General features: G+C 38.8%; 1 protein-coding gene across 5 annotated transcripts in view; it reads right to left on the bottom strand.

Annotated features, from left to right (window-relative positions):
- The window catches only part of ERG (ETS transcription factor ERG), a 148162-nt gene that overhangs the window by 60505 nt on the left and 62095 nt on the right, over positions 1 to 25562 (bottom strand). The window contains exon 1 of one of the 5 annotated variants that reach the window (XM_082779293.1): positions 5436 to 5570. The exons of the other annotated variants lie outside the window; for them this stretch is intronic. Within the exon in view, the coding sequence (XP_082635419.1) occupies positions 5436 to 5453 (18 nt within the window). The 5' untranslated portion in view covers positions 5454 to 5570. Of the gene's footprint in view, positions 1 to 5435; positions 5571 to 25562 lie in introns of those variants that run through there. 5 annotated transcript variants of the gene reach the window in all.

Genomic DNA, 25562 nt, shown 5'->3' with positions numbered 1-25562 from the left:
CACAGTAGTATTTTGTTGTTGCTGTTGTTTACTTGCTTGTTTTTGTTTTTGTTTTTAAAATTACTAATATTTCCTGGTTATTATCAACAATTAACCAGTGTCTCATGGTTTTAATAATGCTACTATCTGCACAGTAAAAATCATCATCCTGGTAGCTAAGCATGCACTGGAAGGAAAGAAATAACTTCCTTGTGATACAGGATTGCAACCTGAATCTCCTGATTCAGACTGGGATTTGAACTGAATTTTCAGTTCCTGGTTTCACCTGGTTTCAGATGGTTCCTGAAACAGCTTATCCCTCTGTTCACTGAGGTGAGCTGTTTTTACAGTCCCTCTTTTAAGGATGGGGTGAGGGGGATTAGAGGAGTCAGGGAATAAACTGAGGGACACGGCACTATCCAACCTCAGTCAGGCTTCTTAGCAACATTTTAAATAAACCCTGCAACCATAAAGACAGATACATCCTTTAAGGAAATAATTGATTCCTTTTCCAATAAGTGCTTTGGAGTTTTTGTATTGTTGTCTGTTTTGAACACAGGAAAATTTCTTCTATAATACACAAACAGGACAGCAGGATGACAAGCAGAACACATGCACATTTTGTCAGACCCTGGGCTTTTTATTACTGGCAACATGAAAAAAGGCTGGCATTTCTCTACCATAGAATTATTTAACAAAGGAAATTAATTTTTAACTAGTTAATAATGAATCTGATAGAAGTCATGTTCCAGTCAATGGATTTTATTTATTTTTTAATTTGACAAGGTTTGGAGCTACATGTGATACTCCCTACTATATCACTTTTACTTTGCTTAAATTGGTAATACAAGTAATACAAACCACATTCTTCTATTTCTTTTCTTCACTTTACTGATTTTCAAAATAATTCTGCTGGCTTGATGTAGAAACTTACATTAAGAAGCCTATTTTCTTGTGAGTGAAGAGCATTATATATTTTTACTGGATTATGAACTGTCACATGGAAAATAAATATCTTCTTTCGGCAACAACATTTGTTAGAAATACTTTAGTATTTATCTTTCAGCAACTCATTCTCCAAGAGCACTAGATTCTTTAAATGTTATTTCTGAAAGACCTTTTTTAACTCATGGACCATACTGAAAAACATTTTGTTAAGAGATAATATAGTTCTTGTTAAGAAACAAACAAATAAGCCAACCAACCCAGACAGTCAAACATACACATCTTCCAGCTGTTGTTCCTTGCCTGGGGACTTACTTCTGGAAAGCAAGATCCTTATATTGGAGTCAGTTTTGGCTTATGTAGCCACAAACCAGCTTAAGTTAAATGACTGATGATTAAAAGCAAAAGAAAATAAAACAAAAATCCCCCAAATATCTTCTGTTCTTGTATGACTATTTTTTTACTCAAAATTTTACTTTTATGTTTAAGTCAGAAATAATGTTTTACCTGGAAATAACTACAGGTCTGACTCTACCACCTTTATTGAGACAAAATCTTCTTGAAATTGGTGGAAACTTTGAATTAAGAAGATCAGGCTAAGTGGTTTAAAGCACTCTTTCTACTCTTTGTTTTTGATTTATCAGAGCTCTTAGATGTGCGCTTGGTTTTAAGAACGTAGTGCTATAACACCAAAGCCAATTGAAGTATTTACAGTCTTAAAGTTAAGTACACCATTGAATCACTTCATAACTGAGATGAGAACAAATCAGAAAAATCTTCATTTTTTTATTATTATTATTTTTAATGCAAGGAACAAAAGTACAAATTGCTGCATTAGTTCTATTAACCTCAGTGCAGATGCAGTTCTTTAAACAGACTTGAACATTTCCATATGCCAAGAACAGGGTTTTTTAAGTGCTTTCAGCTTCCCTTGATTTGGAAATATTTGAATGAGTACTTAAACTTTAAAAAGAAAGTGAGAGAAAAGTAATACTATAGAGAGAAGCACAGATTAAGATTTCTCATAAAAAAATCTCACCACTATGCTTATATGTTCCTTTAATCAGTATTTCCATACACTTTCAAGCTTTAGAAACCACAATGATTCTCCTGCCCTTTATCACGGACACAGACTTTCTCCCAGAGAACACAGCTTCCACACAAACTTTACATTAGAAATCAATAATGAAGGGGGAACATATTTAATAGTAAATTAGAGTAAAATAAATATTTCCAAGTGTAATCAATTAGTTTTTGCAAAGTCAAGATAATGTACTAAATAGCTTTTCTAAAAATAAGTGTAATTGTACTGGCAAGCAGGGAAAAAAAATATAACAAGGTATGCTACATGGCAAGGAAATATAATTCCAGTTGTATTTTTCTATTTCATGTTCTTTCCTTCACTATCAGATAATGGCAAAAGCCAAAATGACTTTCAGGACAAGTATTTTTACTTTATACCAAGGTAAAGTGTAAGTAATTTTTGCTTCATTATAAAACAACAACAACAACAACAACCAAACAAAAAAAAAAAAAACAGAGAAACAAAGACAGATGCCTTATTCAGAAGCCACGATGTTTTCTAAAATTGTGTTTACTATAACTATAGGGATGCTTATAATTAGCATTGCTGTATTGATTCAACAGTCTTCAGCTTCAGGGCTCTGCACCTTCGTGTTACTGCACACATCTGCCAGGTGCTGCTTGTGCCAGAAGAAAACATGTCACCTTAGCACTGAAATCCTGACCGCTAGACTTCTCCCTCTTGAAAAAAGCCCTTTTTCAAGCCTTTGAATGCCAGAAAAATGTCACAGTGAGATTAACTCTACTACAGCAGGTAGATAGCAGTGAATACATTAGAAATACAAGCCTCCTAACTGTGTGCAGAAACTCAGACACCGCTTGCAGAGGCACAACCACCTTTCCTCTCTGCAATTTCTTAAGCCATTCCCCAGGGATCTGACTGTGCTCCAGTGACACAGTGGGGTCCCTGGCTGAGTGAGGTGGCCCCTCGACTTGTGGCAAGCAGTCTGGGAGGTGATCTGCTCACCTGCCAGTACACATCATGGAGGAGCAGAAGGGGCCCCAAAGCTTACACTAATGTTTGGCTTCAGCAACCTGTCCCAGTTAAGCCAGTCCAGTTTCCCATTGGTCCTGAATGCAGGTTTGTGACAGGAGAAGAAAGAACTAAGCAGCATTAGGGGAGGCTACCTTTGCATGTGTGTAAATCTGGTGCAATTTCTACCTGGTTATGAACAACCACAACCCAATTTTCAGAAGTACTGACTCCATGGCTTCTCTAAAGACAAGAGTGGGTTCCTGGTGCAGAGATCCCACAGGAGGTTTCCCACCTCCCCTGGTCATAGCCTGGTGGCTGGGCTGCCCCTTGCTGGCAAGCAGCACAGGCCATTATTTTGAAATTGCAGAAACATCAGCGAAATCATATTACATAACTGTTTAGCAAAAGCACAAGCACTCTCTTGGCCTTCAGATGGAAATTCTTTATTTCAGAAACCTCTCAGTTACATTACTTCTTTATGTACTCAGTATAGAAGAGGAATTGAATCTCTTTGAACTGGCTTAGCCTCATGTCAAAGTACATTTCCTGCACCTAGAGTGCAAAGCACCTGTCATTTCTTTACAGTCATTTTACAATTTACACTTGCATAAATAAAATCCTTGCTTCAGAATACAAGGCCTTCCCAACCCTTTGGGTGCCGAAATCCACAACAATTTGGGGTGCAGATTTTAGTCTGCAGAATTCACACTCCCAGATGAGGAGACCAAAGTGTACATTTTTCCACTCAGGAGGCTTTGCTGCCTGCATTGCATTAACAGGTTGCACAATACACAACTGCACACAATATCTTCTCATCATGCTGTTAGGTGGAGGTGAAATAGCAATGATGAGATATTGTTTATAATCACCTATTACAATTAAACAAACAGAAAATGTCAAATATATATACATATATGCTCCTCAAAGCGTACGTAGTATCTAATCTCATTGTGACATTATTTTTGAAGAAAAAAATCCCATCAGCACTGAGAGTGCATTCTGTTTAATAGACACCAAAAAGCTCTCAGCACATAGCTCTTTCTTTCATCAATGCAATTCTTGCCTCCCTGAACCTTGAGATTCTCATAGAGAGCCTGATCCTGTCCTGTCCTGTGTGCTCTGAAATGCACAGTGAAACCAAAGGGAATTCAACTGTTTCAGGAGCTATTTAGCAAAACAGATACTAGACAGCAATGCAGAGTAGATTCAGGTCTTTGTTTCTATAGATAGCCTCTCAAAAGCATCAGCGATTACAAAAATAGAAGGTTCATTATTCTTCTTAACCACATTGTCTTCAGGCAAGACTTTCAGAATTTGAAAACTATAACAAATAGCATCCTATGATCTTTAAAATTTTAACAACTATGCAGAAGTTACTGAGAAATCAAACTTCAGCTCCACTTAGCTAATGGCCAGCACCGCTGCCATTCCATATCTCTTACTAAATCTCTGGCATAATCAGAAAAGTATAAAAATACACAATACCATGAAGAGAACAAATACCTTGATCCCAAATCTGATAATAAAGTGCTGCTGAGTCCTCACTGTACCTCACATGCTGTTTTGCTCTTTACGCGAAATTAGTTTCACTATCGCAAAACATTTAGTTGAAGTTACACTTCTGCAATTAATCACAGCTATTGTTATATCTATAACTGCTATCTGTTGCAAAACAGAAAGAAGCAAAAGCTCCAATAGATAGACATTTAGATTTTCTCCAGTTTCTAAGTGACACAACCTGAAAAACTCAGCAAAACATTTCTTAAAACAAAAAACAAACAAACAATAACAACAAAAAAAAGCCACACACTAAACATGCACTGAGATAAATTCATAAGCCGACATGATAATTTTATTGTCCAAAAAATTAAAAGAAAAAGAACACACCTATAAGATCTTGCCGCCACTATTAAAATAACCTTACAAAAAGTCTTGAGTATCAGTCTAGAGTTTCTAGAAAAGCACATCATTAACATCTGCAGGACATGGAAAGAAGAGCTGGTGCCTCATTCCCGCTTGCTAGTATTTGTGTCCCCATCAACACGAGAAACATTTAAAAGTATCCAAAAGGCTAGTACTCTTAGGAACCCTTTTTTTTTCCTTTCGGTGCACACCCTCTCCCCTTCTGGCAGTCCGCAAACACATCCAAGTTGTCAGAATGATACCTATAAGAAATTTCAGAAGCTCTCATAAAAGGGCTTCGCATATGCAATCCACAGCACTGAACAGTGAATTTAAAAAACCCAATTTTTTTTCCGAGTTTGAAGTTTTTAAGCCTTGCGGATGGTTGGAGTAGGAAAAAGGAAATTTACTAGGCAGTACAAAGGAAATCTTGTTGTCCTCTATTGTGGCAGTGGGGGTGTTGCCCAATTCTAACTTATCTAGGTTGATAAAGGAAACCAAAGAACACGCTACTGAAAAAAAATCCAACAAAAAGGTACCCCTTTCTTACCTTAATAGTGCTTGCCATAATGTGATCAAGATTATTGATCCCTAATAATTGCTAATAATAATTATTGCTTCGCTCTGACCAGAAAGAAGTTTTGATGAGGTTGTTTAGAGCGGATGAGATTGTGCTAACTCTGGGAAATGAAGTCAGCCAATGGCAGGAAGAGGTTTCTATTGGTCCTGGCCACTGCAGCTCGAAGAAACAGGATATTTGGGAGTGAAGAGATAAGAGTCCTAAAACAATGTTGTTTTTCTTGATGATATGTGACTAAAATCTTTTTTTTTTTTTCCCTAGCAAAAAAAGTCTACTGCCTGTGACTGCCTAGGCAGGTGTGATATGATGTGCAGTAAGTGTTACATGCCACTCTGAGGCAGGATGCAGATGTCAGCTGAAATGGGCCACATTCGGCGCGGGTTTCAAGCAGTGTGCTCACTGGGGAATTGCTGATTCAGGGCCACAGCCAGACTGGGTATAAGTGGGGGTATCTCCAAATATGTTAATGCAGTCTAGCCGGCTTACACCCCATCTATATTTGTCCATTACAGTCATAACTGGATCTTGGGCTATTGACCCTTTCTAGCCTACCAGATCTAGCACGTTTGTTCTTAGACTAGACGTGAGTAGATTGGTTACAGTAATTTCTTCTCAATACCTCTTTTTCACTGAGGAAAGGAAGCCACAGAAAGACATGCATTTCTTAAACAAATGTCTGAACACCTTAAACAGTCTTACATTGTCCATGCTCTTAGATTAGTTAGTTCACAGCTTTTCCTGCTCTATCCATGCATGAAAATCAGATGGTTTCACTGGTGATTCCCTTCCTGGTTTGAACATGATAGCCATTTTTTATACTATTATATATTTATTTGTCTTTTTGTAACAGTTGGCCATTACAGGGCACCCCAAAACTCCAAGCTGTGCAAATAAAATACTGTCCCTGCCCTAGGCCCTTGCTTAGGAATGCTGAACTCCAAAAAAAAAAAAAAAAAAAAAAAAAGAATCTTAAAAAAAAAAAAAAAGGAGAAGAAGAAAGAGATTGGGAATGAGAAAGGCAAAGTGTTTCCACAGTGTCAGGGAGTATAAAAACACACACTCAGAGATCCAGTGCTGGCACAATCCACTTGCTCTTTTAAGTCTTGCAGGATCTTCTGTTTTTGTCAAAGACATGAGAATGTAAAGATTGCAAGCTTTCAGCTGAGGGATAAAGCTTGAGTAGAGGACTCTCAAAAATGTAAAGAAAAAAAATGTCAGAATGTATTACTTCTTAAATAGTCTTGTAATTTTTAAAAGCTGCTCTGACTGTAACTGGCTTCTAATTTTTCAGTACCTGCTCTAACAACATCAAAACATTGGACATTTTATTTGAAAGCACTGCAACACTAGGTAAACAATTCCCACTGTAGCAGGGTCCTGCCCTCTGACCAGGAACTCTGATGGGGTAAAAATAAATAAATAAATAAATAAATAAATAAATAAACGAGTAAGAAATAGCGATGGCTTGTAGTAGAGGTAAATGACCTCATCTTTTCCCAGTGCCTTCCTCTCTTGCTTTTTATGAAAAGAAAAGGAAACCAGAGTGTTTTTCTGTACCTGCTTTTGACTGCCAGCAATTGGTATGCAATTTTTCCAAACAGTACACACTGACAGAGGTGGCAGTACCGTTAAGTCCCAGTTCACTCTTTTCCTCCTATCCTGACCAAAAGAAGGTGAGAGGTAGCCATGCACTCCTCCAGAGCAGCATCTGGAGGACATGAAGCACTACCTACCTGGCACAAAAGTATTTGTCCTTCAGGCGACGGTCCACCTCACATGAGGCAGGGCAAAAAAAAAAAGCTCCATCCACCCCCGCTGATGGAAATGGTTCTCTGAGGACCACGTATTGGGAAATCTAAGGACACAGCTTTTGTGCTTGCACAAAAAGCACAGGACCAGTGCAAAATAGGGAGCTGGCAGAGTTATAGTGTGTCACCCAGGTGGGCCTCTCTCCTTGCTCATCTCCAGCTGCTTTGAAGCTTTGGGGCCTCCTCAGCTAGCCCATGGGGCTCTGGGAACCTCAGCAACCTCCAGATGCTAACAGAGAGACTGCAGGCAGCAGGTGCCCTGCTTTTACTTCCTGATCTGGGCTCTGAGGTGTCACAGGATCTATCCCCCTGTCCAAGTTTAGCTCGATTTTATAGTTCACTTTAAGGAGCTCTGGTTTCTTCCATTGCAAAGACGATTTCTGTTCTCTTCAGAGCAATCTGAAGCCAGCACTGCTGTGCAATAATTTATGTCCTCTATGAGTTTATTCATATAGATTCGTTTCTTCATATATAAATCCAGTGTTACACTGCTGAATGTCTTCTTGAGGACTACATTCATCAACTTACTGTGTTTCTGCAGAGTAGGTAACTTCTGGTAACTTTCCTATTTTCATTATGAACAGTAAGAAAAGAAAGCAATTTACAATAATTGTATTTCATGGGGATGTTGATTTCCTCCCTTTTCATCTCCAAACAATGAGTAAGTCAGCTAAAAGATTAGAACCTTTTTCTTGAAATTTCAAAGTGTTGTATAATGTTTCAGTTGGGTGACTTCCACTCTAACTAAGCCCATAATATTTATATATATTTTTTTTCTTAAATATATTGAGACACTTGAAGTATCCAGCTCTCCAGTGGGTGGGATCTAACAAATTCATTCACAAGCAGGATTTAGTAATGACTCTTCTCCTGCCTGTCCCCATATATACAAACCTCTTGTTGATTTCTGTAGGGCTTTCAGAAGCATAAATCAAGCAATATCAGACTCTGATGAGCTCTTTTATTATTATTACTTGAATTTTACAGAGCTCACAGCCTGGTAAGGCTTTTGCCATTTTAAACTGGCACACATTCTGTGCCAAAGAATTCAACGAAGTTTATTTGACTTTCAAGCTAATACCCGCAGGCAGATTTCTGAGTGCTTACGCTTATGTTGATCCAATTGTGAGGCAGAGCTTTGGCATAGTAAAGAAAGGAAAATATTGGGTTATCAAATCACCATCATCCAGTTGCAAAAGAAAAATAGTACAAACACTTCTACTATTATTCTCTTTTATGCATTTTGTTAAGATTAAATAGAAAGAAAATATGCTTTTGTTATGTTAGGCAACTATGCACTATTGTCTGTAATAATGGTGTATGAGTTTGAAAAAATGTGTCTGTCAACAAACAGAATGAAAACATAAAAAAAGTATTAAAAAGTATTAGAAAGCAACCCAACACTGCTTTTCTCCATAATTTCTCCCTCAAGCTTGTCATCTCAATTTGTCTGGGCTACTTTTTGTTGATTATTTTTTTTTTTTACATTCAAGCCTGCACCTAGAAACCACAGCAACAAAACACTGCCTTATCTGCTTAACACTACATATGTCCTTAAGTTTCTTGATCAAAACAAGATTTTTACACATGCTTTAAAGTTACAGCTGTGCACTAGTTCTTTCCTGGATACAGACAGGGTAAAACACTGCTTTGAGTGCCTTCCGTCTTTAGGACTAAAGAGTTCTCTCTTTAAAGAGGAGTTTTATGCACTGGAGACCAAAGACAAATTTAGTTTGACCATGCAAAAGAAGTGATTAAATTGGGTCCTAAAATAAGAAGATGAATTTCCAAAGAAAAAATTGTGCTTGTTGAAGCCTTTATGGGATGTAGCAGAGGTATGTTTAGTATGTCTGTACTCACCTAACGACTAGTAAAATATTTCTCAAGCAACCATTTTTCATGCTATTAGAACTGATCCCACTAACTTTACAAAACAATCAATTCCTCATATTTTTTATATCATATGTGCTGGAGTATTAGGATGTGGGAAATATATTACAGTATTCCCTATGTAAACAGCCCTGCAATCCATCTTGCTGTCTGGGAGGTAAACCAAGAATGTTGCTCCCAGCCCTGGCTGACCAAAAGGTTAGAAGCAACCTCTAATATCCTCACTGGAGCCACTAGGTCTTTTATTTTCACATCTCTAGTTCAGCAGTCTGCCCAGATAGCTTCTTTCCTTTTTACTCTCTCAACTGCTATAGCACTGCTAATAACATAGCCTTTGTCCCTTTAACTGTATGTACTTCTTTATATTATAAATAATTCTCTTTAAATTCAGCAGGGTGATCTGGGGACACATTTGTCTTATCTGTTACACTAAGTGTGTGTATATACAGCATTTGTGGGTAGGCTAGGCAAGGCAAGAAGGGAAGGCAAGGCAAGGCAAGGCAAGGCAAAGGCAAGGCAAAAAGGGAAGGCAAGTCTAGGCAAGGCAAAGAAATGCAAAGCAAGAAAAGGCAAGGCAAGAAAAGGCAAGAAAAGGCAAGAAAAGGCAAGGGAAGAAAAGGCAAGGCAAGGCAAGGCAAGGCAAGGAGCAAATTTCATTCCTCTTATCAATATTCCAGGTAAAAAAGATAATCCACTTTAGGCAGAACCTGGAAAACTTGACTTCAACAAAGGACTTTGCATTGCCTTTTTTTTTTTTTTTTTAAGTAGATTTTAAGAAACTTAGGGAAATTAGTGCTACTTCATGGCATGTGAAAATACATCTGTAAAGGTCTTAATCCTCTAAAAAAGACATCGCATTTTGCTTAAATGTAGCTCTGAATATTTTGTTCAGTTTGGCCATGCTCTGCTTGTTGTGTGAGGGCCAAATAAGCTCTTATCAAGTTTTCACCACATGCTTCAACGGGACTTCCTCCCTTTAATTCATGGCTTTCAGCTGGTTCTGAAGAAAATGTCAGCAAATCTGTTCACAGGGGGGAAATTCTCCCCTCCCCACAAAAAAAGCTCTCACAAACGGTCTTCCAGCAGGGGAACACACAGAGGTGCCCAGGAGAAGAACAGAGTTTCACAACGTGCCCCCAGGTGCTGAGAACCAGCAGCCTGGTCAATGCTCTGGGGGGGGGTGACCAACTGTCATCCCCCATCCTCAGGGCTGCTGGAGCTCCAGGGATGCTGTGGGAACTCCTTCCTTCCATACCCGAGGGGGTTTGATGCAGCAGCCAGGACTGAGGGTGCAGGACAAGCTCCATCCTGGAAAAAGAAGGGGTATGGTTCCAGGGTGAATCCCTGACCAGTGACCCACAGCTGTGAGGGTAACTCCAGGAGGACGGTGCTAATCTGAGCACTTCTGCCAAGCTCCAGTCACTATATCAAAGCAAGAAGCCCACATGAAGCTGCATTATTAATACTAAATATCACTGCCTGTCCACTGGGGTCATGAGGCACGAGTTCCACAAAAAAAGCACCCTTTCCTTCAGCATCATTTCCAAGCTTTCATGCCTCTTGTTTGCCTTCCGATCAGCCTCAGCACCACTGGCGAGGGACATCCCCTCGCCAGTTTTAGCACCCAAGCGTCCCCTTGGGCAGGGAGCCCCAGGCATCCCAGCCCGGGCCAGCTCCTGCCGCTGCGGTCACTAGAGGGTGCTCCGTGCCCCGCAAAGGAGAGCAGAGGCTCCTCCAAAGCGACACGATGCACGCACAGCTCTTGTCAGGCTCTGAACTGACTTCTTGTCACAGCAGGAATGTTTTAACGGCAGCAGGTAAAACAGGTCCCTTCCTGCTGCCGTGGCACCCATCACCGGGTTTGCCCTCAGGACTGGTTTCTACTTTTTCTTTGCAGTCTCCCGTCTTTGCTTCCTTTCAGTCCTTCCTTTCAGCTATCCCCAGCTGCTCCAACCCATTCAGCCAAGTAGTCTCTTCACATCTTACCGCCCTCCTCACCCTCTTTGCTACACCTCCGCCACTGTCAGAGCAATGAATTGCCCTCATTTGCTGTCTGGGATGAAAAGTTGGGAGAAAGCCTGATTTGGAAAGTCTTTATTTTTATTTTTTTTTTTAACTTTACTTCATGGAACAATAGTAGCAAAGTCTTCCAGTTGACACATATTTACAGAAATCAAATCCTGGAAGTTTTCAAGTCAAAGTAGTACACTTACCAATTCTGAGTCTGCAACTCTGACTCAAGATATTTAATTTTGCAGTACCCGAAATATTTTTGATAACTTCACCACTTTGTGACCACCTTGTCCATTCTGATTATCTTTGGAGACCAGCTCTACTCTCTACATAACAAATACCACAGGAGTGGGAGATGAAAGAAATGGGAGCTCTGTTTGCCTGAATTACATTGGCACAGTCACTATTATTAAAACACTGGAGTTATCTGTAATATTCAACATATGTAGTTCATAACAGCCTAGTGGGAGAGTGAAGTGCTGACATACTCATTTGCAGGCAGAGAATTGAACCACTGTCTGCTGCAGTGGGATTCCTTTCAGCAGGCTTTAGCCGTCTTAAATGTAGGTGTCCAGACTAGTTCTCCAAGACATCTTCTGCAGCACCCGATACAATTTTATTCATGTCATTCAGTCTCACCTACAACAGCTACTTAAAAGAAGTTAGATGAATCACACCCCTAAAGAACCCATTGCTTACAATGGGAACCTGCATAAGGCACCCAGCTTTTGGAAAATTCTGCTTACATGAGATGAATCTCATCCCAGCTTTCCTTTGATTCTCCCTTCATTTTCCAATCTCTGAAATGTTACAAATTGTACATCCCAGCTTTCCTTTGATTCTCCCTTGATTTTCCAATCTCTGAAATGTTACGAATTTTACCGCTGAATGCCAAAGGTGTGCTGTATGGATTAACAATTAAAGTGTGCTGAAACTTTTGTCTGAAAGCTTCCACCAATATGAAGTTTATTTGTTTTATATTGGATGCTAATTTAAAGCTGGTTAAGTGGCAATGTTACCACAGGACAAAGAAAGCACTTCAAATAAATTAAAAAGAAAAAGTCTCTGTTAAGAAAAAAAGAAATAAATGTTAGGGCAAAGGGTAACATTTTTCGTCACTTTTTTCCAACTGTTTTAGATAATTTTAACCAAACTACACAATAGTTTGAGCTGGTTATTACACAACACTGTCCTTCAAGGTCTTACTATCCCCAGATTGATGGGTATTGCATGCAGCAAATATGTCTGGCATATTGGATTTCTACACCGTATTAGTGAGGCTGTTTTGAGATTTTCATCAAGAATGGAACCTATTAAAGTGTCTCTCACACTGTTCTGGTGTTTATAGCGTGCTTTGGAGGACTGTGTGCTCTTTTTTCCCTCCTCAACCAGGAAGTCTATAGAAAATGCTTTCAACTGTTTTATTTGACCTTTCACCTCTGGGTTTTTGGTTTTTGCCTAATCTGCAAATTTGAATAGGAGGTATAGTTGTGCTTTTATTTTATTTTTTAATTTTTTTCCTAAGTAACCAGTCAAATTCCTTTAAGGACCAGACACGCTTCTGAAACTGGGACTCTTTTGGTATTGTACTTCTTTGTTAGTGGCTGTGAACAAGAAACAGATGTGAAATATCTGTATTTGAAACTTAGTGACCCAGAAAGACTGGGGCTAACCCAGATCATTCTTAATAACTGAAAACTGCCACCCTTTGACCACCTTGAGATACATACATGCACCCAGAAATATTCACCATCCCCAACAGACAGACAGACAGACACAAATAGAAACCTCAGGCCTTTTATATATCTTCATGCTAATCGTGCCCATACCAGGCATCTCACACTAATATCTCATGCTAAGACAGAAATAACTACTCTGTCTGAAGAAAGAATCCCTAGCCTGGTTCCACAGGTTGAAGAACAATGGGGTTGGAGCTGATGAAGGAATGCACTAATTACAGTTCTCCAAGAGCACTCTTCTTTTGTTAAGATCATGAAGAACAAATTCAAAATTGAAGTAGCAGGATATATCATTCCTGTTACTGTTTCTAAATACTAGATGTATGCTGCAAAAATTATCTTGCAATTTGATTAAAAAAATAAATAGAAATAAAGCACTCAGGAAATCTGATAGCACATCTTCCAGGAATACTCCCAAGTCTAGGATGTGTGGTCCAAAAAAGATAAAATACACACATTTCTATAACTGTCTGATATTTTTGCCTCTCTCTGTCTCTCAGTAATACCATATGCCTCATGAGAAAAAAAAAAAAAAAAGTCACTCTCTATTTTGAATCTCAACTGTACAATTATAATAAAAATATTTATCACCTTTTTGAAGAGCAGAGCAAATATGTTGAGAGGAAATAACAATCAAAATTGCCTGTGGAAACTAGTTTCATGTGGTTTTCTTAGGAGCAGAAGATAGGCCTCAGAGCACGTTATGATTATATGCTACAAACAGCTCACTCATTTCTCTAGCATTGAAAACCCTCACTCCTCTCTTCTGTTAGACCCCATGTGTTGGAGCTTTACCCTGTGTCTGCAGTGATGATCCTGCAAGATTGCTTGGGTGGTAGAAAAAAGACTTCTGTTTGGAAACTGGGTGATTCCAGGAATGGCCTGTTGGCAACCCTCTACCTTTGGCATTATTCAATCAGTTTATAAAAAAAAAAAAAAAAATCTTTTCACTACCAGAAGGAAATGTGCCTCTTTTACAGAGTAGCAGTGTACCTTGGATCTATAAAGCTTGATGACAAACACCAAGTATTTCTAATAGCCAAGAAATACCATGCTGACAAAGTCCTACCTGATCTGATTTCTGTACGACCACATTTCTAAAGCTCGGTGCGTTAAGAAAAAGACATTTACAGCAAACCACAAGAAAAATAGATGATTATCTTAAAAGTACTACAGTGAAATTGAAGGACTTGGCAATGATAAAACAACGTGTTTTCTCTTGGGGACTAAATACATTGACAAGAAAGAGTGAAAAAGTGTTCTCAATTACTTTAATGGATAAAAACTGTGAGCATAAAACGCTTACCACTTTGAAAAGAAAAAACAACAACACTAAAAGAAAAAACAACAATGTATATTGTTAATTGCCAAGATAATTCCAACTCAGAGTTTTTACAGATCTGGGATTTGTAATCATCATCACAATCTTACTCCCCATGTCTAAAGCACTTTGTTGGTTACCCAATGTTTTAAGAAAAAATAAAGAAAATGTCCTGCTTCCACTGATATGTATGGCAAAACTCCCTTACCCTCAGTGGCACAAAGGTTTCAACCCACTGAGGATTAAACAAAATTACACATTATTACAGTTCCCTGCAAACTAGAAATTTTGAGTGTCAAAGGGCTCTAATTAGGTCTTATAATAAAACACAAAAAGTACTGTCCAATAACCCAAACTGAGCAGAAGTCAAAATGGGGAAGGAATCAATAGCTGATAGGATTTAATGCACCATTTAAGGCCCACAAAAGAATCTCTAAAGCCTTCTCCTGCTCTGAAAGGCTTGCCAGACATGTGTGAAAAACTTGCTAAAAACATGTGTGTTACATTACCTTGGTGGCCTGTGACTTACCCAACAACCATTCCCAATTATCTGGGATCCAGTAAAACAGAAATGAAATTTTTATGTAGAATTAGTCCAACAGAATGGGCCACTTAGTCTAAAAGGATCTGTATTTTGGGCCCAGCCCTAGAAGACATCAAAGTTTTCCAATTTATGGCATTTAAATCCATGGGTTGCCTACTTCTTTATCTCCATCTTATCAGAAAATTGTATCAACTGAAAGATTAAAGTTTAAGCTAGAATTAGGCCAGTATTTCCCAAAACATACCATGACTGATTTATAGAATTAGTTCCTTATTAAATTAAGGCTACTTAAAGTACTGTACTGCATCTCTCAAAAAGGAGTTGTGACATTAAGGCAGTTTGGTTTCCTTTGCATCTTTGTCCCCTTACCCTTCTTTCCCACTGCAAAGGACTCTACTCCCTTCCATCACCCATGGATGCTGTGTAGTAGTCAGGGTACAACAGCCAGTCTGGGTCCATGCAGGCACCTATGTGCCAGGCAGCTGCAACCAGATGCAATGCAAAATCCACCCAATGCAACACAAAATGATCATCCTGACTCTTCCTTGGTAGCCACAGGACTTCAGAATTCTCTTCCTCACCTCTCTGCTGAGCTACACAGTCTCATATAAAGCTCATTTATCTGTGAGCTCTCTACCCTTTCACTAGATGGGCAGAGAGCTCTCTTTCCTTATAAAATCTGGACATGATCTGCTTGAGGCAATCCTGTCCCAGATTATTCCTCCAGTCAAATCTGTCCCTACACTGAATGGTTGTCTTGATGGAGAGATAACCTTTTATTCACCCATGTGATTGTAAACAATGTCCCAAATACAGTTCTATTTTAATAACTGAGGCTCAAGAGTCAAGCTGAAAATTTTGTTTGGCTTCTAATTGGCAAAATGTGTTATTAGGAGAGGAGTTAAGAAATGTTATTTGTGACAGTGTCACTTTCTTAATAATCTGGCATTAAGGAAAAGGAAAAAAAGAAAAGGCAAAAGGGAAAGGGGAAGGAGAAAAGGAGGGGAAAGGAAAAGGGAAAGTAATAAATTCACCTTAGACTGTAAACTAACAAAGATTTATGCTTTCTTTGTTAATATTTCATAGCTTTTTAGTACTTAGGTTAAATAAAGGACACTGCTGGTACCTGAATTGTTGCCCCTTAGCAACTATAACTGTTGGGTTTCTTTTTATTCGTCTGGGTTTTTTTTGGCAATAATAGACATGAACTTAGAGTCCTTCAAAGGGTGGTCCCATTGATCTACAATTGAATACTATATATAAATAAACAAAAATAAAAATAATGGATGTGGTTTTGCTGGCTTAAAACTTTTTTTTTTTTTTTTTTTAATTTCTACTTTGAAACTTTTCATTCTAGCTGGAACTAAACCTTTCATGCCTTCACATAGTTCAGGCACAAATGGTTGAAGCCACCAGTTTACATGACCAATGTAGGGTAGCCAATTTACTAGTGATTTACTAGGATAAACAGCTATTCAGAATATTAGGAGATCTAAGTTACAGATGAAAAATTGTAGGTAATTACCAGAAAAATTGGACTTTCCTGTCTGAGATGAAAAAGAGTCTTCAACAGACTTAATCATTAGCTCCTTTGTGCATAGAAGTGATGCAATCAGAGTAGAAATAATTGATGTGGACTATTCATTTCTGTGTTAATAATACTTCTTTTTAGAGATGATTTTGATTAAGGGATAACCAAAAAAAAAAAAAAAAAGAAAGAAAAAAAGAAAACCATTTTTAAAACAGTCCTGTTTAGATTGATTGATCTACATCGAGCTGCTGACACTACCATTAGTGCCAGTACTTCTAAGGAGTTAAGCAGTATATCAGCTTCACCAATTAGCCACAGGTATTTAAGATAACCATGTGGTTTAATATGTAGCACTCAGGCACAGAACTTGTTCCCTTCCAAGGCCAAACTGAAGTTTCAGTCTTGCAAAGACGTCTTACCATATGGAACGTTCCCATTACAGTTCAGTGAAGCTGTGTTTATTTATTGGCAATGCAGTCATTTGCCAAAGAATGTGGTTTTGGGACAGCTGAAGCCATGTGGTCGTTCAGGTCAAACTTGGCAAATAACTTTGGCTGGAACAAAAATGACAGCAGGTTTTGTAAACACTGAACATTCCCTCAAGCAGATATTTTAAGTGGTTTTAACACTTTGTTTTTGGGACACTTGTCATGAAAGTGAAGCAAAAAGTAAGATTTCCTGAAGTTTCTCAAGGAGGGAAAAGGCCCCCCTTTTTACACAGTAGCCCAGCATGTGCTCAGGCACAGCACTTCAGTTCACATCTCTCCACCACCAACAGGACTTGCCACCTGTCAGACAGTAGCTTCATCAAGTCAATTGATCTCATTTGCTATTTGTGTCCTGTATTAAGTGTGACAGAAAGAATTAAAAGCAATGAACTATAATATAATATCCAATCAGATGTTTTTCTGGACTAATACCTTCAACCATAAGCTCCTTCAGGGTCTGATATCTTTGCTGCATATCCGGACAATCATGGCCCCAGATGTGGGGGTTGGGAAAGCTTTGCTTGCCATTGGAGGACAAATAAAGCACAAGAATAACGTTGTAAAAGAATGCATTTCTCTGTAAGTTATGTTTGTGTAGGCTTTGTTCAAGCCAAGCATATGCAGAACCAAAGCTATTTATCTGCCAATATCACAAGTATGATCCAAACAAGTCCAGATAGATATTGCCAGCCCCACAGTTCTCTCCATGAGGAAAGAATTTGGAATGCTTTGGAAAGCATAACTTGACACAGAACCATACAATTGCTGTGTCAAAAATTATAGTAAATGATTCTAATCAACTGCCAAGGCATGGGATATTTTTCTGGCTTGAGCATCTATTAGAAAAATCAAAAATGTAAAAGTTACAGCAAGTCTGATGTTACTAAGCTGCCATTCTAGAAGTTGTCCTTTGAAATAAAATTGAAGAGGATAACAAATAAAATTATACATGTTAATTCAAGCAAGGTTGGAAAACAAACGATTAACCTTTGCAGTCTTCCTGTACGAAACAGCATAACTTTGTGCACTATGAATAGCCAGATTCATACACAGTAATTCATGTTGTTAATTTTTAAGACTGTAGAAAAGAAGTCAAAACTATTGACTCTTTAATTTGGATGAAGATTTTATTGTGTTCAGCTCTTAACCAAATATTCAGCTGCTGCAGGGGAATTTTCTTTTGAAGGATTTTCTCCTTTGGGCTAATTTTATTCTGTTTTATTTATTTATTAGTTTAAGTTGCACTGCCATTTTCAATCCTGAAAACCTATAGATTAAAACAGATCTCCCATATTAACATACATTATGGAAATTATATAGACTTACAGAATATCCCAAGTTGGAAGGGACCCACAGAGATCATCAAATTCAACTCCTGACTCCACACAGGTCCACCCTAAAACCAGACCATGTGTCTGAGAGCATTGTCCAAACGCTTCTTGAATTCCAGCAGCTCGGTGCCATGACCACTGCCCTGGGGAGCCTGTCCCAGTGCCCAACCGCCCTCTGGGTGTAGCACCTTTCCCTAACCCCCAGCCTGACCCTCCCCTGTCCCAGCTCCATGCTGTTTCCTTGGGTTCCGTCACTGTCCCCAGAGAGCAGAGCTCAGCAGCTGCCCCTCCGCTCCCCTTGTGAGGGAGCTGCAGGCCACCATGAGGCCTCCCCTCAGCCTGCTCTGCTCTGGGCTGAGCAAACCAAGGGACTTCAGCTGCTCCTCATACATCTTGCCCTCTAGAGCCTTCACCATCTTCATAGCCTTGCTTTGGATGCTCTCTAATAGGGTGGCACACAGAACTGCACACAGTACTCAAGGTGAGGCTGCACCAGTGCAGGGCAGAGTGAGAAAATCACTTCCCTTGACTGGCTAGTAATGCCCTGCCTGATGCACCTCAACATACAGTTGGCATTGTTAGCTCTTAGGGCACACTGTGGATGCATATTCAACTTGCCATCAACCAGAACCCCAGATTCCTTACTGCAGGACTGCTCTCCAGCCTCTTGTCCGTACATTTATCCAGGGTTGATACTCCACAGATGCAGAATCTGGCACTTGCTCTTGTTAAACTCCATAAGGTTAGTGATTGCCCAACAATCTAAACTATCAGGATGTGTCTGCAAGGCTTCTCCATCCTTGAGGGTATCAACAGCGCTTCTTAATTTAGTATCATCTGCAAATTTACTTAGTGTACATTCAAATCCTGCATCCACATCATTAGTGAAAAAATTGAAGAGAGCTAGCCCTAAAATGGAGCTCTGGGGAGCACTAGTGACTACTCACCAGCTTGATGTAAACCTATTTCCTATAACCATTTAAGCCTGACCCATCAGCCAATTGTTTACCTATCACATTATGTAGTCGTCTAGCTGTATGCTGGACATTTTACCCAGTAGGATATTGTGAGAGACAGCACTGAAAGCTTTGCAAAAATCAAAAAATTAAAAAAAAAAATCACATCTACTGGCTTCCCTTGATCAACTAGATGGCTAACCTTGTTGTAAAGGGAAATTAATTTCCTTAAGCAGGACTTTCACCTTGTGAAACTGTGTTGGTTATTACCGATGACTTCATTGTCCTTTTCAGTGCTTTTCAATAACTCCCAGAAAAATATTTTTCATAATTTTACCAGACACTGAAGTGAAACTTACAGATCTGTAAATACCAGGGTCTTTTCTTCTTCCTTTTCTTGAAAACTGGGACAATATTTGCCAGGTTCCTGTCAACTGAGACCTCTCCAGATTCCCAAGACCATTGAAAAATAATGTAGAGAGGTCTTGCGATAACATCAGACAGCTCTTTCACCTGGGATGAATTCCTCTGGACCCCATATAAATTAAGTGCATTCAGCTGAAGCAGAAAATCCTGCAAAAGTTCAGAGTCAGCTGAGAGTTTATTGTTCCCCCAGACATTATCCTCCAACTCAGGACTCAACTTGCCCCAGGAAGCTCTCATGCTATTTTGCTCACCACGGTATTTTAGCCTTCCATCTCATTCATTACATGATGATTCACTGGCTAAGACATGGAATGAGCCCCCTTCCTAAAATATTTAGCACACACTAAGGAAGTGCAAAGGATACTGTAAAGTGACAAACATCCTTATGCTCTGGGTGAATTAGGCTAAGTACAGCAGATCATCAGAGGGTAGGACTTCATTGAAATAACTTGTTTTGAGGAAAATTATAAACATACAATCATGGGAATACTGTTTCCCTATTTTGAGGAGAAGTGAATAGAACATTCCTTATAAAATACGATTTGGAGACCTCAGAATTATTTGTAAATTTGATATGAATTCTATGAATTGTTTTGGATTATCAATAAATAAATAAATAAATAAATAAGAAAAATAGGAAATTTCAAAACATGCTACAGCAACATTTTAAAACCAAAATATTTCTAAATATTCAGAGAGCTGTGTATCATTTACAACAATGTGCCATAAGCATAATATCTCTTATATTACATGTACATGTTATCATGCTGTGCTTTGATACTATATTTCTTCCTTTTTCAAAGTTTTCAACGTGTTGCCTGTCCAAGCAAGAAGAAAGTCATGGGAGTCTAGGTGCCCCCTGCAGTTCTTGCCTTCTTTATATTTTCAGTATTTGTGTTTTACTATCATGTGTCTGTTTCCTGAGTCTTGGAGGTTTTGGTCTTCATCTGACAACTTCCACTTTCGAAATGTTAGTACACAAGCTGAATCTGTATTCACAAAGGGGGTTATCTGCACAGAGTTAAGAAATAAAAGTCAGAGCAGATTCTTACAAGTGAGCATCTTGCCTGTATGACTGTAAGACTACAAAACTTGCCAGGCAAATGCTCTTGCAGCACAAGAAGCTGACCAAGGATATCAAAGAAGCAGACCAAAGAGGCTGAAAGTGGAGGAAACTTGTGGTTTCTTTATGACTCTGAGATGAATTCTTTCATCAGATTAACCACTTCTGAAAGCATCCGGCATGTCTAACATAGTCAAGGGACAGCCAAGATCTATTCTAAGGCACTGCATGCAGGGTCTGACTCAAGAGAACATCCTTATTCAGGAAGGACAGTTAATTTTAGATCTCACCTTAAGCACATGCTTAAATCCCTTTAAAATTAGTAAAATTTAAACTTATCCTCAAAGTTAAGCATGTACTTAATTTCCTGAATCCAAGGTCAGTAGTCAAGTGCAAGTAGAAACATAAGTTGCTGCTCGTAAATGCAAAAACTAGAAGAAAAGACAACTGGGAGCTAGTGCAATGTTAAATGTGATTAAGAAAGTTTCTAGAAAATTAGGACAAAACCCTGAGGGAATGGGACTAGAAGGAAACTATCCTCCTATCCAAAGTCATAAACATCATGTATACATTAAAGGATCAGCTGAACAAAACAGATGCACTGTGTTACCAGTAGGTGATTTGTGGGAGATTTCAGATCACACCCATCAATCAGCTTAGTTTATTGCCTCCTTCACCTTTGAGCAGAGATAAAAGGGCTATCGTGCTGTGGGCTCAGTCCCAGCACTGTGTGTTGGGAATGGCTGCTCTGAGGCACCAGCCCCTCTCCAGATCTGGCCCTGGGAGAGTTACAGCTGGAGGCCTTGGTAAAAGAAAAATAAAAATACATCTCTACTTCATAAAAGTGTGGCTTATAAATGAGAATGTTTTGCTGGAAAACAGCAAAATCTGACACAGGCTTGGACATTGTCCAGTACTTACGTAACAGCAAATCAGGTAAACAAACACATGTAAGACAGAAAAACATCTTTGCCAAATTCCAACCATACCAGATCTGGTAACCAAGTGTAGAGTCATAAACTCAGAGAAACATTCAGATAAGTGAACAAATTCACCAAAATGTGTCTGGATGTGGAAGCAGTCTTTAGACCTGCAGCAAGTTACTTTGGCATCATAAAGAAATAAACTTTTCATCTTAGGAAATCACTGTTTAGCTAGTTGTGCTAAAGAAACAATATTGATCATGCTAAAGCACAGCTCTACTTCTTGAGAAGAAAAGCTCCTGTTTGAAACACTTTTAGCTAAGCATGATTGAATGTAAGTGATTAGGGCCCCGTGTTACCCATGTGCAAAAGCTGCTAACAGCACTAGCCCTGAACATTATAATTTAGTTCTAGATTAAAACTTTTTAGTCCGTTAAATTGGAATGAGCAGTTATGTCTTTGTGGAGACTGACCACAATTCTGCAGTCTATCCCACGGGTTACAAAACCTATTTGTACTTGACAGATCTTGAAATTTGGTCTGAGTGCAGAACAAATAAATATGAACAGCAACCTGTGTCCAGGAGAAAGCTAAAGGCAAAGGAAGTAAATAACACACCCCTCCCCTCCAAAATAAACAAACCCAGCAAACTGAATTTGCACTATTATTAAGCAATGTGAAACTATGTTCTCTCAAAAACAAGCATGGACTTAACTGCAAAAACAATTTCATCGTCCATTTTAGGGGGTGTGGGCTGCAACAGTACAAGTGTTCCCCACGTCCATCTACACACTGGGATCTACAGTACACACTTATCAGTCCACTAGCACTATCCCTATCCTACCTCCACACCTGGTGGTGACATGCTGCTGTCAGGAGTGGTCCTTCACAAGCAACATTTCCACCCTGACCCTCCCAGGGAGACAACTGGTGCAACCTGGAAACCAAGATGTAACTACTAAGCTCTCTGCCCTAAATTATTTCCCTGTAACTCACACACTATCAGCTGCATAGAATGGTAGCACAGAGATATTTCAGAGAAGGTATTACAGGTTATTTGTAGGAGAAGGGCACATTTATCAGGAGGACTGATCATGTTTTTAGCAGGTTGTTTTCCTTAAATTGTTTTATTGGAATTGTTTTGAACAACTTTTATGGTTCCAGAATTATGGAAAGCACATTGGGAAAAGCAGTGGTCTTCTGGGAATTAAAAACAGTAGAATGCATTTCTAAAAAGTGCATAGCAAAGTCCTGTTTTCTATAGTAAAATACATTTTGTGTTAGTGTCATAGAGCCAGACTGTCAAATCCTGATCAAGTCATTTATGGTGTATGAGACATGCACAGTCATTATGAGACATGCACAAAAAAATCTCTCCCTAAACAGATCATTGAATATTTGATTTCTTTATTTATTTTGATTTAGAAGACAATTTGGTTTGCAAGGAAACAATGTCCACCCCAGACAGAACCAGAAGAATTTCAGAGACCACTTCAAGCTGTGTAAAGGCTGTCCTCTAGGTTGCCCCACATTCACCTGAAGATGAGGCAGTCCAGGTAAGTAGAAAAGTGATCTTTTTCCTCTACTAGCTTTGCATAGTAGCTGCTCTTGAGCCTGTGCCTTTTGGTGAAATTTCTGATTGATATGTAGCAGGCCTAATCTAATAATATGCAGCCTAATATTACAGAGGCTGTTGATCTCCCTGTGGGACTTGACTTTCATTAACATTGACTGCTAGGGAGGATGTTACACATTGTTCTCAGCTTTGGTGGCTTCCCAGAGCTCTGCTTCATGGCAATAATAAAAATATGCAAATCTATTTGCCAGGATAAGATGACATGATTTCTTATCAAATGAAATCGGTACATAAAATATTTTGTAAGAAATTATCACACTCATTCTTCTCCCACATCAGCAGGAAAATTTCCCATATTTGCCAAGTGGGAAGAGATGCAATTAGTTGAGGGAAACAAGCATACCCAAGTTTTGAAGAAACACAACAAAGTATGAGCACTGTAAAGACCAAGTTTCCAAGAATAAACAGCACCCAGCAGTCTTCTCTGGCAAAGAATGGAAATTGGTGGTTAGCAAGATATCTGGGCAACTGATGATGGAAACAACTAGAATTTATTTAAGTGGATTGGCTAATGAGAAAGTATATTTCTGTGCTGACACAAGGATATGAACATTTGTGAAAAAGTTACAGCAAACTTAATGGAAGAGAGCTTAGAGTAAATATTTTGAATAAAACACTATTTCGAGGACGTAGCTTTTCATATTATAGACTTCATTTCATTCAACCTCTAAGAAAGGTCATTGATTTAATCAAAAGCTTTTCCTTTGGTTAGACTCCCAAATGTACATACCATCAAGATCTGGTGCACAGAAATAATTTGAAGCAAATCTTCTAAAAGAGGTTTTGAAGATGCTTGCCAGTAGAACATTGTGCCTCACAGCTATAATATCAGAAAAAGCCATTCAATTTAAATTAATATATTTGGCCAGACAGCTATATTAAAATTCTTGTTGTTTTTTCTGCTATAATGGTAGCCTGTGGTATGACTAGCCCTCTTCAAAAATCTGTGTAGTTATTGCCTTTCTCTTGCCTAGGGTGCATCATATGTTTTTGATTCTGATGAGCTGCATTGCACTACCTCATTAAAACAAACACTTATGCAAAACAAAAGGCTGTGTATCACAGCACAGGGTGTGTAAGCCAGCTTTGAAGATTGCCGTGTTTCAAAAACATGTTTCAAAGAAGAACTTCTGTCGACCCAGCTCCACTTGTGTTTAACATTTGTGGATGATGTCAGACACATTCAGTACTTTCTTAGCTTCTGCAAACAAGGAGGCTTCAAAAGTGATATTGGCTGCAGCTGCAAAGCATGCAAGCACAGTGTTTCCTTGCTGGTGGATGGAAAAGGTAAGATTTTCCCAACATCTGTGTTTCTACTCTCAGCCAGGCAGTGCTGCTTCCATACCCCAAAGACAATTCAGTTTCCTGTGCCTGGGCTGCTGGACAGCTCCACTTCTACAGCAACAGAGAAGGAGGAGAAACCTTCCCTCCCCTCCGTCTCCCAAAAGCCTCTGCGCCTTTTCCAGATGTCTCCTTTTCAGTGGGACACTATTTCCAAAGCAGCTTCTGGGGGGAATTAGGAGTACTGCATTCTGTATGAAGCATTTTTCTGGTTAATTTCCAATGACTATTCCCAGCTCAGATTATTTTTGCTTTTTGAAATAACTGCTTCACTCCCATTAGAGAAGAATGCTCATACAAAGGGAGCTTCAGAGAAGTACCTTGAATGCAGACATTACAGATGTCTGAAGCTAGGTGAGATGAATCTTAAAAAAAAAAAAAAAAAAAAAAAAAAAGCTGAGATATGTGACTTTTCTGTGTATACATTTTTTGGTGTCTTGTTTAAAAAACTCAAGTGCCAAGGTTGATGTTTTTCATCCAAATCTCTCAAGCTGTTTACAAGGCAAATTACATCATTGCTACTACAAGCTTAACAAAGTTTACATCAGCTGGATTTTGGAAGGTCATCAAGATGTTATAGAATCTCAGTGATAATCGCAGTTGTATAATGTATGCCTCAAGTTAAGGCTGTTTCATTATGTGACAAATTGCCTAGACTAATGCAGGCATTGATGTAAATATCTGCATAATTTAAATAACGTTAACTGCTCAGCATTCTGACACTCCACAAGCTCATTTTTAATCACTTATGTAGGTCATTATTTTCAATACCCACTGCTAGTTAAAATTCAGTAGGATTTTCCACAAACTGCCTTAAAAAGTTGCACCACTAGTTACTGTAATTGCAACTCAATACAGAAAAGGAATTACCCGTAAAAGCTGTGTGTTACATCACCCTTCAGAAATAATTACTGTTAATAAACACATTTTACTTTTTTTTATTAAATGTGCATATTTTTAGTTTTCCATTTTGAAGTCACTGACATAAAATTATAGCAGCACTGTAGTGCTTTAGAAACTAAGGATACAAGTGCTTTTCCACGGTGTCTTTATTTGTGGAAGTTCTGTACTAAAGGATCACTTCACT

The sequence above is a fragment of the Aythya marila genome (genome assembly GCF_965140915.1).
Source record: "Aythya marila genome assembly, chromosome: 1".
NCBI lineage: Eukaryota > Metazoa > Chordata > Aves > Anseriformes > Anatidae > Aythya > Aythya marila.
This window is presented reverse-complemented; position numbering and strand designations above follow the sequence as displayed.